This window comes from Otolemur garnettii, unplaced genomic scaffold, assembly GCF_000181295.1.
Source record: "Otolemur garnettii isolate 467f Iridium unplaced genomic scaffold, OtoGar3 scaffold00188, whole genome shotgun sequence".
NCBI lineage: Eukaryota > Metazoa > Chordata > Mammalia > Primates > Galagidae > Otolemur > Otolemur garnettii.
The window spans coordinates 1686905-1702884 of record NW_003852583.1 but is presented as its reverse complement, the minus strand read 5'-3'; the positions used below and the strand labels follow the sequence as shown (position 1 = coordinate 1702884).

The 15980-nt window shown below is 36.3% G+C and overlaps 1 protein-coding gene across 2 annotated transcripts in view; it reads right to left on the bottom strand.

Moving 5' to 3' along the window:
• The window catches only part of ICE1 (interactor of little elongation complex ELL subunit 1), a 65346-nt gene that overhangs the window by 35059 nt on the left and 14307 nt on the right, over nucleotides 1–15980 (bottom strand). For both annotated transcript variants that reach the window (XM_012812090.2, XM_023507555.1), the window contains exons 2-10: nucleotides 13756–13814; nucleotides 13161–13195; nucleotides 11995–12013; nucleotides 11148–11259; nucleotides 9193–9269; nucleotides 8076–8113; nucleotides 5862–5944; nucleotides 5625–5664; nucleotides 5482–5538 (exon numbers count right to left, since the gene is read on the bottom strand). In XM_012812090.2, coding sequence (XP_012667544.1) covers nucleotides 5482–5538; nucleotides 5625–5664; nucleotides 5862–5944; nucleotides 8076–8113; nucleotides 9193–9269; nucleotides 11148–11259; nucleotides 11995–12013; nucleotides 13161–13195; nucleotides 13756–13814 — 520 coding nt within the window. The remainder of the gene's footprint in view (nucleotides 1–5481; nucleotides 5539–5624; nucleotides 5665–5861; nucleotides 5945–8075; nucleotides 8114–9192; nucleotides 9270–11147; nucleotides 11260–11994; nucleotides 12014–13160; nucleotides 13196–13755; nucleotides 13815–15980) is intronic.

Here is a 15980-nt window from a genome sequence, read left to right as displayed (position 1 = left end):
TGTGTGTGTGTGTGTGTGAGAACACATGGAGAGGGCGGGTAACCCCACGCACAAGCTAATGGAGAGAGGGACATGCTTTCCAAAGGAATTTTTACAAATTTTTTAAGGAGTCTGGATTCCTAAAATGGTTAAGAACCACTAATTCAAGTTGAAGGCCCAGGGAAGTTGTAACTAAAACAGTCCTAATAAAATTAATACAACATTAAGATATATTAAACTATGGTTTTAAAGCTTTTTTAACATTAAGTACACAAATTTAAAAAAAAAAAACTTTCCAAAGCAAAGCATATTCATGAGAATATAAATATGAATAGCTCATGGTGAAATGTGTCTAAAAAGACAACCAACACTGATCAAACTTCAACTAAAAGCAGCTTTAAATATTAAGTAAATTTCAGGTCACCTCAAAGTTCTATTACAGTTTCCTTAAACTTAAGTTTTTAAATTATCTTTATGCATTTATTAAAATTAGTGAAATGTTTAATCTAGTTCAAGAGAGGCTACAAAGACCAACCTTTTAAACCAAAGGGACTCAGGATTTTGAAATAGGTCAGCCCTGTATTTGTTGGCAAATTGCACCACTGCAAAAATTGAAGTCCACAGAAAGGGACCAGGATAAATGTGGAGGGCAGTTAACAGTAAGTCTGAAAGGTGGGACATTCCCAACCTCTCCTGAGCCAAACCAACCTCCTGATCATAACTGTGTGTGAGGCACACCCACTTTTAAGTTCAGAGATGGCAGAGCTTATCTACATTGTGATTTAACCTACCCAAAAGCCTGCTTCCAAATACTGTAATCCCCTTTGCTTAAGTGACCTGACCAGGATCCCTGCTTATTACGTATACCCAAAGCAGCAAACAAGGAACCTTAAAAAAAAAGAAAAAAAGTTACTTATCCATTCTTATGGAGGCTACTAACCAGCGCTATGTCTATTCTAATTGATAACTCAGTACTTCCAATCTGACCAAAAAAAAAGAAAAGAAAAAAAGAAAAAACTATCCATTCCCAAAGCAGAAAAAAAAATCTTCAGCGTTGAGTGTGGCTTTATGTTCCAATGGGAAAATCTCATTAAATTTAATCACACCTTTCCTTAATCCTTTAAAATGCTACCTTTTATCAAACCCAAGGGCATTTCTGAGTATTTCTGGACTTAAGCATTTATGACATCTCTTTTCTACTCCACCGCCAGTTTTTGTATCAATATCACACTTCTTTAGCCATGAGAGGCTTACAATTATCTTGTAATATCTGTTAGGGCATAATCTTGGCTCAGTTTCTTTTTTTAAAAAAAACCGTACTCTTCCAAGAGTGTATGGTTCCCAGTAAGCTTTCACCATCTGCTTGTCCTTTTCTACAGAAAAGCTCAATGGGATTTTTGAGTGATTCTCTGTATTTATAAATATATTAGGGTAAAATTTACACCTTTACAGTCTGAGTCCTCCTATAATTCTTATGTATTCGGTTCTTCTTTAACACTCTTCAGGGTGTCTCGGCCCCTCACAGAGGATGCGCACTGCTGGCAGGTGTTTCCCAGGGATCTTTGCGGGCTCAGCCCATGGAGAATGGGCCACTCTTACTCCACTTCTGGCAGCTTAATAACGCCACGCTATCTAAGTTCACAGTTCACGTCTTCATGATTCTCTGCATTAGTTATATAGTCTAAAATAATCATTCTTCCTTGTTCATATGTACAGCTCCTCCCCTTCCATGTTTATTTTGCTGCACTCCAGGATCTAAGCGATGAAAGTAACAGAAACCATGCTTACCTTGTTTCTGACCCTACTGACTATACTTTCCATGTTTCAACTTTCTTGAGTTCAAATTATTCGCTTTTATGTATTCCAATAGGAATAAGGTGAAACCATATTCTGATTTTCTAAATTCTGAAACATAAAGACACTAGTTTTTCGATGAAGGCTTTACAGAGCTTGTTCACAAACCATCTGGATTTATCATCGTGTTAAATTTTTAGCAACTATCCCAAGTCCATTTGAGCATGTTTTCCCAGAAAAAGGTCTATTTCGTCTGTCTCCTCACATTTAAATATGAACTTGTGAATTAAGAAATTTCTCCATGACAGTTTCATAGCTTTCTCAATCCTGATGCTATCAGGATGTTCACCCTTCCTTTAGAGCGCACACTTGCCTGAGAGTTGGTTTCATTAGCACTGCAAAGACACAGCTACCAGCTTTAATGGTCCCAAAGCAATTGCTTTATTTCCTATTTCAATTAACTTCTATTTGTGCCTTCATTGATTCCTTTCTCAAGTTACACATATCACTTTCTGTGTTTCTTGTCTTCTGAAACGATCACTTATGGCAACATAAAAAAAAAAAAAAATGAGTATCAAAGAAATTGGCTGCATCTGGAAGGTCTTAAAGAATAATTACCCTGTTGTTTATTTCCACAACAGTTCAGTGGTTTACTTTTTATTTTCTCTGTTCCCTGAGGAATTTATGTGTGTTTAGTTACCAGGTAAATTTTATAGGTTTTGTTTTCGTAGAGGGAAGGGGATTTTTATTAATATTATATTAAATTGTAGACTTGTTATCTATTAGTCAACTATTAGATATGTCTGAAAAATGTTTCACACCACTCTAGGTGTGTGGCTTACAAAAAGTTCTATGTGAGTCTTGCACCTGTGACTCCCACCCATCTCGCCTGCTCACTCTCTATTTCTGAGCAGCATGAAGCTTCTCTGCATGATGCTATTCTCCCCTCAAACTTCCCAGGGTTTCGGCTGACACGGTTTCATCCCTTTAGGCACATAATAGAGTATTTTGGTGAACTGTACCTTTCACCAACAATTTAATCATGTACGTTCATTTCTACATTTGAATTATTTTTTGACTTATATGTTTGCTTTTTTAGCATTGCTTGAAGTATTTTTATCCATCCTTCTATATTCAAATTTTCTATTTCATTTGATTTTAGGTGCATTTCTCCTGAACATGTCAGAGACAGAGACCATACACAAAGTCCACACTAAATGCTTGGCAGGTCCTACGAATATAAATACTCTGCATGTTTTCTGTTCAGGGACGTTTCCTTCCATTACTTTTTACATCTTCTCTCCCCTCTGAGAAGTCCCAATAGCTGAGCAGTGAGACACCTGGCTCTGACCTCCAACTCTTAAATATCTCCAGGACCTTTCATTTGTCTGTCGATTTGCAACATATCCTCAGAGGCACCTAAAATTTAACCTCTTGGTTAAATGAATTGATCTTCTGTTTGTCCATCTAAGAATTATTCTTTCCCACTGGGTTCAGGGTACTGAGACGGCATCTTTAATTTTCAAGACTCCGAAGCGGTCGGTTCCATAGCAGCAGCCTGTGGATCTGCTCCTGGATTTCTCCGAGTGCTAATTCCACTGTTAACATCTTCTCCTCACTCATGATCTAGGGCCGTTTCCACCGTCTTCTTGCATCTGATGCCTTTCTTATCTCTGCTTTGTCCTAAGTTGTAGATGCACTGAGACAAAACATCTTTGGTAGCCAAAGTACATTTCTTCAGCTTACATTTTTAGTCTTATTCCTTTGGCAGTAAATACAGATTCTGGTTTCATAACCCTACAGAAGCCTGCCTTGGAAGAGGAAGCAGTGGCGAGTGAACGTAACTGTGGGGCTCACATGGAGGATAGGAAGGGGTAGGCCATAAATACTCAATTTTGTGACATCCTGAGCTACGCTGGGTACTTCCCAAGTAATAGCTAATATTTTGGAAAACTAAACTTAGGCCAGTCTATGGGCAAAGGCCAGAAACGATTTTTGAAATCAGCATTTTGGCCTAATTTTCAGCCTTTAATCAATTACCTGGCAAACACTAACATCCCACTCCTTAGCCTCCCCACCTTTGATTTGGAAAACTCTGCACTGTAGAAAACCTAGTTGTCCAGCGCTGCCATCTTCTCTGCATTTATGTGTAACATCACCAACTGATACCATCTCCCATATGTCTTCCTCATTAATTTCCTCTATAGACGGAAAATTTTTTAACTATATATTTACCCATAGTTTTGGTAAATTTTATTAGAATCTGAAATGAAGAAAAGGCAAGGTAGCCGTTTTGTGAAGCAGAGCTGGTCTGATACTTTTCAGGGCCTACCTTGCAAATCTGTTCCAGAAGTCAGTAATTAAGGAGGAAGAACGTTACCATACACTTAAGAATAAGGGACGGACCCATCAAGGTCCACAGCAAACCATCAGCAGGTGCCTGAGGACTTCACTTCTTTATTTAGAAGAAGTAAAATATACGGCAAACAATATTCCTGCCCTCATCATGATGGTAGATTAGAAACTAAACAGAAAACTATTTTACTTGAGATAGTAACAAGTTGTTTGAGAAACATCACACATGATGCAGGGACAGAGAGCAGCTATGAGTGGGGCAGAGTCAGGCCTGTGAGCCGCTGAGTCCCGAGAGGGTGTGTCAGTCCAAAGGAGAAGGTGATTCAACTCAACAGCTGACTGTTGGCAGGGAAGGCTAAAGTCATGGGGTCTTCTATTCTCTCAGCAATCTCAAAGCCCCACTTTCCATACAGAGTAGAAAGCACGTGGAATCAGGTATTAGTGACAGTGATAAGTGACTGAGCAATCAGTGCCCAGGCAGCTGAGAGGTGTGAACTGTTAGAGCCTGAAGCCAAGGAAAACATAAACTTGTGCACTGAATTAAACTAAAAAAAAAAAAAAAAAAAAAAAATTAAAAATGAAATAAAAAGGTAATGGTGACTTAAGAAACACTATACACTTGCATACAACACTTTAAATGTTTCAAATCATTTCCACTTAGAGAAAAGAACACATAAGTTTAAACATTTAAAATTTATTCCCCCTCAAAAATCTTGAAAGATAGGCTGGAAATTCCAATTCATAATCTCCATTTTTAAGAGGAATAACAAAAACATACAAAGAGGAAAATAAATGGTCAAGGGTCACATAACAAATGGAAGTATTAAAAGAAAACTGCAATTTCTCATCTTCTCGAGTTAGGCCTTCTCGTCTGTAAGTCGCTCAGTAATAAAAACCGCACGGATACTTGTGTACTTCCCTTGTGCCATCATTACCAGTTTACTTTTCTTTTAAACTGTGGGCCTTCCCTAAATTCTTCTGTCTTCTGAAAATATATGCTAAGACTTTGGTTCTACAATTTTCCTATTTAACTTCAACACTTTTTATATATTTGGCACCCAGGAAATTTAATATATTAATTTAATAAATTATAACCTGGCAAGAAAATCAACACTGATTAAAACTGAAAGGTACAGAAACTCTCTCTCTAGTTCTCCTTTCCCAACAACTCTGCCCTGACGCTTTCATTCACTGGATTATTTTATAAGACAATAAGCCAATCATATATTTAGACCTAAGGAAAACACAGAATAAGTCCCGGCATTTTCATAATTGCATGCAGGAACAAGATGCAACCTCCCAGACCACTAAAAGGGATCTACAACATTCAAACAAAAGCTGCAACATACTCACTTTTATCTATGCTGCCATAGGAATCACTTGAAATTTGCGTTCCAATATGTCTCAACTCTAAAAACATGGGGGGAAAAATAGGTAAGAAGAAAAAAAACTTTCTGTCAAAATAATTTTTATGTAAATATTAACTGAATACTCACCCTTTTCATTTTTCTGTTTAGAAAATTCACCAAGCCGTTCCTGTGGAAAACAAAACACTACTAGTGTTTGTGCTGGATAAGAAACACAGTCACTCTGCACCAAACATCAAGAGGCAACTTAACAGGCAGCCATGACTGCTGCTGCCGGCGCTCACACCCGGCTCCTACTCAGTCATTACGCTCCAGGAGCCTGCAGCCAGGAAATTAACATACATGTACCCTGCTTTTGTGTAGTACCTGTGTCTTCTTAAATTCCTTTTCAAGTATTTTCTTTTCATTTCTCAGTTGCTTGAAGTCCTGAGTTTGCTTGACAGCAGCCTCTTCATTTAAAAATTGCAATGCAGCAATAAAGAGAGAAAAACAATCCATTAACTTTATTACTATGGTTGATAAAATACTCAAATTCTAATCTATTACAAGTTTTTCTCATTTCTTAAAATTTTGAAGAAAAATTTGTACAAAGTTACTGCTCTTTCATATTTTATCAGCCAGGACTGACTGCAGGAATACTTCTTTTTCACTGTCATTTATAAAGCCAAAGAATAAGAATGGGCCTTCTGAAGTCTGCCTCACTAGGCACACCAATTCCAAACTCTTCTGCTCAGGCAGGACCCCAATGCATGAGAGAGGTGCTACGGTACCTCTTGTTCTTCCCAGCTCAATAAACAGCAACCTTAACGTGGCAAGGTTTAGAACTGTTCCTCTACCTCAGAAGATAGTTCACAGCATTGTCTTTACCTGGTGCAGGAGCCAGGAGAACTTCGTGATGCCTGTTACACTGTAGATACTACTTTTGTCCCTGGAACTCTCCTCACCAAGTTAACTAACCATTATTCCCAATACTTTTGATAGGCATCCTCTTTTTACTTATTTTTACAGCTCTTCTGTGACCCTTCAGCACCTTTATCCAGTTTTGGTTCGAAAGCACTATGTGGTTCAGACACACTGTGAAGTATCTGACTGGTATTAGCTTTACAGGAATATGCTCGTAAAATCCCATAAAACCCCTTAGTAACAATTCTCTCCTGATTCCTCTAACACTTCAAGTATTTCTTTACTCAATAATTTTTGTTATGCCTTATCACTTACAAGAAAAATATATCTCTATTACGTTAAAAACAAAGGCCACATTTTTGCTTCACACAGAGTCTATTCTAAAAGTTGCATATCATCTCAGAGGCATCTTAGGTCTCTTTAAAAACATTTCCTCAAATACAGTAGACACATCCAGCAAAGAAATACTCAGAAGGAACAGAGTAATTGTGCACTAAGTACTATGAGGTAATGCAACAACCACATTCAAGGAAACATTCTTACCAATATATTTACAGAGTTTAAGTCTAAACTATTTGGCTCAACAATATACATAAATCAGTGACTGGAGATACTTTTAACAACTATTCTACATGACCTGACACAACTAAATTTAAACTCTTACTGCACACTCTAAATGACACTAAAGCAGCTCTGAGGCAGAGCACCAGCAGTGCTAAGGGGCAGAAACGCACAGCAGGGGAGGACGGCTGCTGTCCAGGCTGGAGCACAGGAGGACCACAGACAGGAGGGAGCTGATGGGCCCTTCTGTCTCCACCTGACATTATGTCCAAGTCCCAACCATACAACAGAGGGAAGAAAAAGCAAATGAAAGTTCCCAAGTTGGATTTCTAGGGATTCAGGACTCACAGACTTCACAGATTTGTGTGGCCCCTTTGCACTCTGCCTTGTCATTGTAGACCAGAAGACCCTGACAAGACCGTGGGCATGTGGAGGATCAGGTACAAATCAGACAATCCCCAATGTAAAGAATCTCACGGAAACTTCTCTATGAGTGTGTTATAACTGTATAAATATATCAGTAGCTCGATACTAAGCACAGTAACCTTTTCTACTAACTATAACATTTTATTAGAAAACAATGAGAAAATCCATGAGATTCAACTTTCAAAATTAAATCCTTTCCATTAATTGCTGCTTTTATAGCAAAAGTATGAGTGCTCTACTAGTTCAGGGCAATAATGTCTCAAGGATTTGCCCCACTCCATCTCTATATAACCATCTGGTGACTGAGAGGAAGATTGTCACACAGGTCACTTGAAAGTTTTGAGACAGACTGTTATGGTTCATTATTTCACTTCCAAGAAAGACACCAACAGCGTCCCTTCTGATTCACCTGTGCACATTTCACCTTGCTCGCCTTAGTGATGCTGCTGGGAGGGCTTCGTTTGTTTCCATCTGTGGAGATTTTATGTTTCTTGATTCTTGTGTGTCTCAAAACTTGCATGATGACCCACGTAATAGTTCTTTCTAACAAACCCCTTAATGAAGTCACCCATGGATGTGCCATCAAAAAACATCACAACTCAACCATGATCAAGTAGTACGTCATAGTTACCAACGATTTGCATAATGACCAATGACTTCCATTAGCCAGGTGACAATAGTGCCAATTACCTTCCAGCTTCTTCACCTTAGCTTCTAGTTTCTTCTTCCTAACAATAAAATTTTCAAAGTTAAATGGCAAAAAATAATCTAACAGAAAAAAATGCAATATTACATTTGGTACATTTGTACATTTTTTCAATAACTAAGATTTATATAATATTCCATGTCAACAACTAAAACTGCAATTGTTCTGATAGTATAAACCGAAGAAAGCGTAACACACTGTGTAGTGTACAGTGTCTCTATGGTGAAATAAAACAATCTGTCCTTTCCATTTGAAACACAGGCTAAGCACCTTTCTAGGCTCTGCGATAAGCACGTCTGGAACCTCCCATAAACTGCACTAGCATTATTGATGAGCCTAGATGTGTCCAAATGGTCTCCATGAGCCATCCCAGCATCTAATGAGTCACTGTTCCTTTTCAGGAGTACAAATGGTGTTGTGTGCACAGCACCACAGTATGGAGGGCAGTGGCTGGAGAACTGCACTTGCTTTAAGGTAGATTTCTGAGACTTGGAGAAGGCAAATGACTCCTGAGTCACTGCTGTATCATGACCACATTCAACTACTACATATATAGCCCACATGTATTTTTTTGCGAATAACATAAATATAGTATCAAACTTCAAAATCAAGAAGGTGCTTTTGAACACCCCTTCTTACTTATGGTAAAAAGACACCCATTCCACATGGTATCTATTAAAGTTCTGGTACAAAAAAGAAAGGAGCCAGTAACTGTTTTGATACGCAGAGACACACGTGCATGCACATATACATGAGAACTTCCATGAAGGTCCTTCTTTGTGCAGCCCTTTAATGTGTGACAATTTATTTAATATTCCTTGTCACCCTTCAAAGTAAGTATAATAATGTAAAGCTGTGGAAACCAAGGTTTAGAGATTAATTCAAAATCACACAGCCAATTATGGCAAAATATCCAAAGACAGATAAAAAAGAAACACTATTGGTTTAAAGATTATCGACTTTTTTTTTTTTTTTTTTTTTTTTTGAGTCAGGGTCTGGCTCTGCCACTGGGGCTGGCCTCAAACTCCTGGGCTCAAGCTAAAAACAACCCATTTTCAAAAATGAAAACCCCGTTTCTAGAGTCACTTTCAAGCCACTTACTGAGCATCACTTTTCAAGCATTCTTCTTTTACCCGAGCATACTCCTGATGAGTATCCTGATACAACTTTAGAGAACTCTAAAAAGAAAGAGATAAATATTATCAAGCTCAAAGTCACTAACCATTAGCCATAACTTGTTTTGATCTCGATAACCTAAATTATCATCCTTTAACACTGTGAAATTAACCAAATACATTAGGCAGGAAATCCAAGCATAATTTACTGAACATTTTCATGTACATAATCAGATTCTTAATAGAAGCAATATTACTAATACTATAATCAAACAAAAACTATAAAACCTAAAATAATATACTAATTTTGCAGTAATTCTAAATCTTCCTAATAGTTGGTTTAAATATCAGATAACTAATATTTTTCTCAGAACCAATTAAAATCAATATAACCTAAATAAATTTTAGAGCTTAAAAAATATTAGTTATCTGTACAGCCATAGAAAATATAGAACAAATCATTATACTTAACAATAATTGGGGAAAATGTGCAAACAACGCACTAACGAAATGAGAGAGACCCTATTATTGAGAGCTCTGTTATGTATATGATATTTCTGAGAGAGAAGCTTTACCAACTCTTTTCTACATAGGAGTTGGAAGGTCTGACTTACTCTTCCAAAGTCACAGTGACTAACTAATTTGGGTTTATTATTAAGGTTTAACTCTAATTATCATTAAGGTTTGACTCCAGTGCTCATGTTTCCTCTCAAATATAGCTGAAGAGATTGTAGAATCAGGGTGGACATGACCGAATATTTTGATTAACTTTGACAACATGACTATCTAACAATTTCTATCTAATAGGAAAGTAAATATGTCCTATCAAAGACCTGACACAGCTACACGTGACTCCTAAAATAGCACAGTCTGAGGAAGACTGAAAAGCACAGATATGCTTGTCAGAGGAGCTAGAGAAAACAGGTCAAGAAGTGAGCATCATTTCTGAGTGGCTACAGCTGGCCTCACTCAAACCTCCTAAATTTATGGACTTCAGATGTTTCTATCTATAAAGGCAATGAATTTTCTTCTAAGATTTCTGTAAGAAATAAACAAAAATTTATGTAGAAAATCAGTTCTATAGCATTTTAAACAAATTCTTTACTACAATTTGACTTTGAAAAGAAGAGCCTCCGTGTACAGATACATTTATCAGTTTTCACAGCTGAAGTGGACGTCTTCTCCCAGCACCCATCTCAGCTCGTCAGCACCTCCCAGAGAGATCAAACACATCACCCTCCAAAGTACAGGAAAGAACCTCCAACCTGATGCTTTCTCATAGGCCCCTGTGGTGTATTAGTGAAAGACTCTCATTTTGTCTCCTCATAGACAATGAGAAACTGCAAGGACCAAACACGATTATGAGAAAGAATCACATCAAAGCTGGCAGGGTTCCAGAGTAACCCTTGCTTAAGGAAGGGACTAGTCTGAGTTCATGAGAGCAGGTTCTGTAAAGGACACCTTCATGCAGACCAAGGCAGAGCCCTAAGTGTTTCATTTACCACTGTGTTCGCCAGGGCTGGACCAGAGCCACCGACGAATCAGATTCTCTCCTGCACTCTCACACACAACTCCCCTACCTTTAAGATTTAAATTTTTGCATGTTATTTTACACTTCAGGCAAAAGAAATAGGAAAAAACAATTAATGCAAGATACATAAAAACATAAAAATTCGCAACTATAAGTTTTCTCTACTCATCCTCATCCTTCCCAAAAGCACAGCAGCTAACACAGTATTGCAAAGCTAACAATCACTGTCAAGACTAAGCCAATAACTAATTTATCCAGGATTCTCTGAGGATAGAAATACACTTAGAATATTTAACGAATATTTATTTCCTTTTTTAACCATATAAAAACTCCCCTTATCCCAATTACAGTGAATGAGCTGATCCTAATGTGTTGACTCTAAGGCTTTTCAGAAAAATAATTCCAGGCACCTTTTTTTCTTCTAGCTCTGCTTTTAAAGATCCCAGCTCTTCCTGACATTTCTGCAGAGGAGAAATTTTTTGAAGCATCTGTTCCACTTGGTGATGTAGGGTAGTATTCTCTCTAGAAAGGGACAGTGTATTAACATTATGTAAAAGTACCTATAATGCATTATTCAATATATATACAGATAATTTTAGATTTTACTTGTGACTTAGAACAAAAAAAGAAATGAAAAAAAATCTCTTTTTAAATGCATTCCCTCTATTCATACCAACATAATCGTCATATTTCTTTACATTTCTTAGGCACTGTAGTCTATTTAGTCTATTCAGATACACATACACCAAGATGCAACTTGAAAAATGAGCACAGGAGATGCTCAACTGCTGCAGAGCTCCTTACAGGGTAACCTGCCGAGAAGCTCGGCTCTTCCAATTCTGAACTCACTCCCGTTTATTCAAAGTAAGTGCCAAACAATTTAGTGATGTAGTTTATAACCATGTTTTGCCTTCTTCTAAGTGACAGATGTAATCAGAGTATGAAATACTGCCAACATTTTAAGTAAGCCTGTTTTAAATTGTTTAAATTATCTGAATGGCAGTGCTGTCAGTAAAAGTTATTGAAAAGTGAAACACCAGGTTGTAATTTAAGACATTAGTAAAAAATTCATTTGAACAATTTGATAGGAAAATGCAAATCTTCTTTTCATAAGCATCAAAGCAACACTCTATATTATGGGTCAATCCTACATACATTTCATCTGAATTCACTTAAAAATCCACTCTGATAAATGTCTACCTCAAACCAACTACTCAGACAGCTGGTATCATCAACTGTGGAAACAGGCTGGCTTACCTTCTTGCAAACTGCAGCTGTATAACTTATTAAAGAAAACTCTGAGAATTTTATCTTTGGATATTTGTCCTGAGCTATACAATAAGTACAATTATCATTAGTAATCAATATTCAATGTATGTACAAGAAAGATCATAAAAACATCCTAAAAACTGATGTTCAAAGTTCCATGTACACAAAAGTAAGTCTTTTTACTGAGTTACTCCTTTACCATAACATCCATCAAAAGTTAAAACATTTACTTCTCTAAATAAAAAAGTTCTTGGAATATATTAATTAGAATTAAATTACAAAAATAAAGACAAATCAATATGCAAATAATAGAAAATACCTTGATTTCTTCTATATAGATCAGAATCCCCAACCTGTCCTTTATTTATCAAATAGTCCAAAGAATAATTCCAGCAAGTTATGTCTTACAAAAACCATATATACCGACACTTTACAATTAGAAAAGAAAGACTTCCTTTCAGGGATCAATTCTACAGTTTGTCACAATTAGAAAAGATATACAGAGACATTATAAAAACTACACAAGCCCTCAGTTTTATAATTTATACAATCTGATAAACTCATTTTTCCATCTCATACTGCCAGTAAATTATTCTAAGGTAGCAAAATATAATTCCTTTAAGTTTCATCTCTTATGAGTTCCTATGAGTATATCATAATACAGCACATGCCTATTCCTAAAAAATGTATCTGGATCCTCCTCCATTAGAAGGTAAGCTTCTCAAGGTGAAGAACTATACCATATTCATCCTAAATTACAGCAGTCTTTGCAGAATAGAAAAGTTCAAAAAAAATCTGACAAAATAAAATATCTCTATTTAGAAAAAAGTGAGAATGAACAAGAAAATATCTAAAATCACATCCTCAGGACAAATGAGGAAAAAAAAACCTCCTCATTTAAAAAACTTATAAGATCTTAAGAAAATCAAAAACAAAAGCATAATAGACTGTTAGATCTCCTTATTTTAAAACTTATCATTAGACATCCATTAACAGTGGACTAGCAGTTTACTGTGCTTGGGAGAAGCATTCCCTACTTAAGCTGTAAATAATCCTTCCAAAAGATAGGTATAAAAACGATTCTCACATATCTTTTACAAATTAAGATATAAGTTAATTCTAAAATTCAACAGAAAAAGCCAGTAAAAGGATATCATCACATTTCTTCTGATATTCTGTTAACAAATTACTGTAACAAAGAAAAGAAGAATTAGGTTACTTTTTTATCTAGAAAATAGTCTATGTTAAAATCACATTTCAAAACATGCAAGGTACCCTGTCTTCCTGGATTTCCTAAAACAAGTTTATGCTAAATTACTATATATCACCCTAAATTCCTCAAAAGCATTATACTGATATATAAGCTCTTAATATAAAATCCTTTTGATCTGAGTAATATCTTTGCCTATAAATATATTATAATTTTTTAAGAAATTAAATTCTACACATGGTTATGAAATATTATGAGAAGTGTGAGGTCCAGCCCCAAAGTTAAGGTTTTAAACACTGAAAAAAATTTTTTTAAAAATTCCACTTTAGCTGTAATTACTTCTTGCCAACTCCTAAGCCTCGTTTTAAAGGCTTATAAACCATAAACCAAAGGTCCCCACCACTGAAGAGGCTCACTGGCACTCTGATTATAGTCAGCAGCACCAAAGCCTCCACACCACATTTCAGGGACCTAAAAACACCCTTCAGCCAGTCTGTCAGGTTTACAAAATTCTGCCAAACAAATACAAATATACTTACTCCGTATTGATAATTTTTTGTTTCAAGGTAATTAATGCGTCAACATATTCATTCAGATTCTGAAATACAAAAAACCACAGTCAGCTATTCATGTCTTTATCACACATAATTAAATATAATTATATTCTGTAACATCTATGAAATATAAACGTCTTGGCTCACTACATTAAAGTACATAAATCTTTCACGTATACTGTATATAACAGACGATCTGAGCCGAGCTTCTGCTCCTCTCTCGACCTGGCTCCTGATCTGGATGTAGTACTCCCTCCGACAGCAAGGAGCTGGGAAGAGCCTTCACTGTGTGCACTTGGTCACATCAACTATTTTAGTTCACTGACCAATTACTAAGCATCAGTCTTCACCCGGCATTGTTTCTGAAAGCACTTAAAACTATCCCCCAAAAGACACACACATTGTAAAAAAAATAGCAACAATAAAATGAAATAAAATGGGGAGAGATGAGTAGGAATATTACAATGGTGCCAAGATTAAGTAAAAAGAATTCATTTTACAAAGATTTATACCACACTGTGGGGACCAACCACAGACTTAGCTCTAAATTACTGCTATTGACACAAAAGGGGAAACACCATTAGCTATACTGTTCGATGTCAAAAGGTTTAAAAATAAGCTCATTTTTCTTTACTTTAACTGACTTCTTCCCACTGATGTCTCCTTTTTTTATTGTCAATGAATACTTCAGAAATAAGAACTTACTTTTAAACATAACCACAATAGCCTTTTCACACCAAACGCAAGTATTAACATCATCCAGCCTTGCTGAATTTTCACTGATTATTCCCAAAATGTATTTTTCTAGACAACACAAATGATTTTGATAATTACAATATTTCCCTTTAGGACATTCTCTGCATTGTCGTAGTTACATCTGTAATATATGTATTTAAAAATCTACACCTAAAATATAAAGAGTAAAAATTACGGCTTCCTCTGGAGTCCTGCCACCTGTTAAAAATCACTCTTAAATTTTTCGTTACCTTTCAGAACTGTCACCACATACGTAAATCCATTTGGATGTACTAAATTCGCCAGTTTTCTGTTGAAGGATACTTAGGTCCCTTTTTAGTCTTTACTAAGAAAATACAATGAATTTTCTTGCCCATTCCTTTGTACAACATTTCTATTTTTCCTTTGAATAAAGTCCAAATAGTGGCACTGCCGGGCCAGAGCGTGTGCTGAGATGTTTAGTGCAGGTCCTTAGCGGCGGGCTGCACTCTGGAGGTCAGCCGTGCTCACACACAGCGCCGATGTTTCCAGCAACTTTACCAGCTCTCTCCACAAGTGACAGTTGGAATCTTTGATAATCTCAGAGATACTTTTCATTAATAAATATTAGTGATATTGAGAAATCTTCATCTCGTCTTGCTATTCATGTTTTTACTTTATTATTGGCCTGTTAACATCATTGGCTCATTATACTCTTATATTTGAGACACAGTAACCTCTCACCAAAGGTTACAAATATATCCATGTTTGTCAACTGATCCTTAAAATAAACCCATGCATGCATGCAAGTTTTTAAAATTTATACAGTTCAATATGTCTTTGCAAAAACCTGTTTCCTGACATAAAGTTTAGAAGTTTCCATCCCACCCAGGATGGCAAAAGAAAAGGAGCCGTGCATACGTTATTGTTCTCGTGCTTCATGGTCTCAATGTCTTGTATGTAACATCTGTCGTTTTTAGTATTTAGTTTTATGTGTACTATGATACAGACTCTAAAAATGTTATAAATCAAAAAGACAATAGACTAGTCAATAGCATTTGTGTGTTTGGCTTTCCATATCTAAAACAAATCTTTCATTATATACAGAATAAATTGTACAGCCTATAGGGATAAAGTTTTAATACTACCAGGCAAAAAACAGGATAATACCTTTACTACTTCAAGGCAGACAAAGATTTTTAAAATTATATGTCAAAGCATGAGTGTGTTGATGAGGCATCACATTTAAGGATGTCAAAATTTTAACTTTTACATACTCAATACTAGGAATACAATAGTCTTGTATTTATAAAATATAAAGGAAATAATCCATAATATATAAATTACTCTCACAGAACAGTTTCACAAGTACAGATAATTAGTCTTAAAAAGTAACAAATATGGCTCGGCGCCTATAGCTCAACCGGCTAAGGCACCAGCCACGTACACCTAAGGTGGCGGGTTCGAATCCCCAGCCCCGGCCCCCCAAACAACAA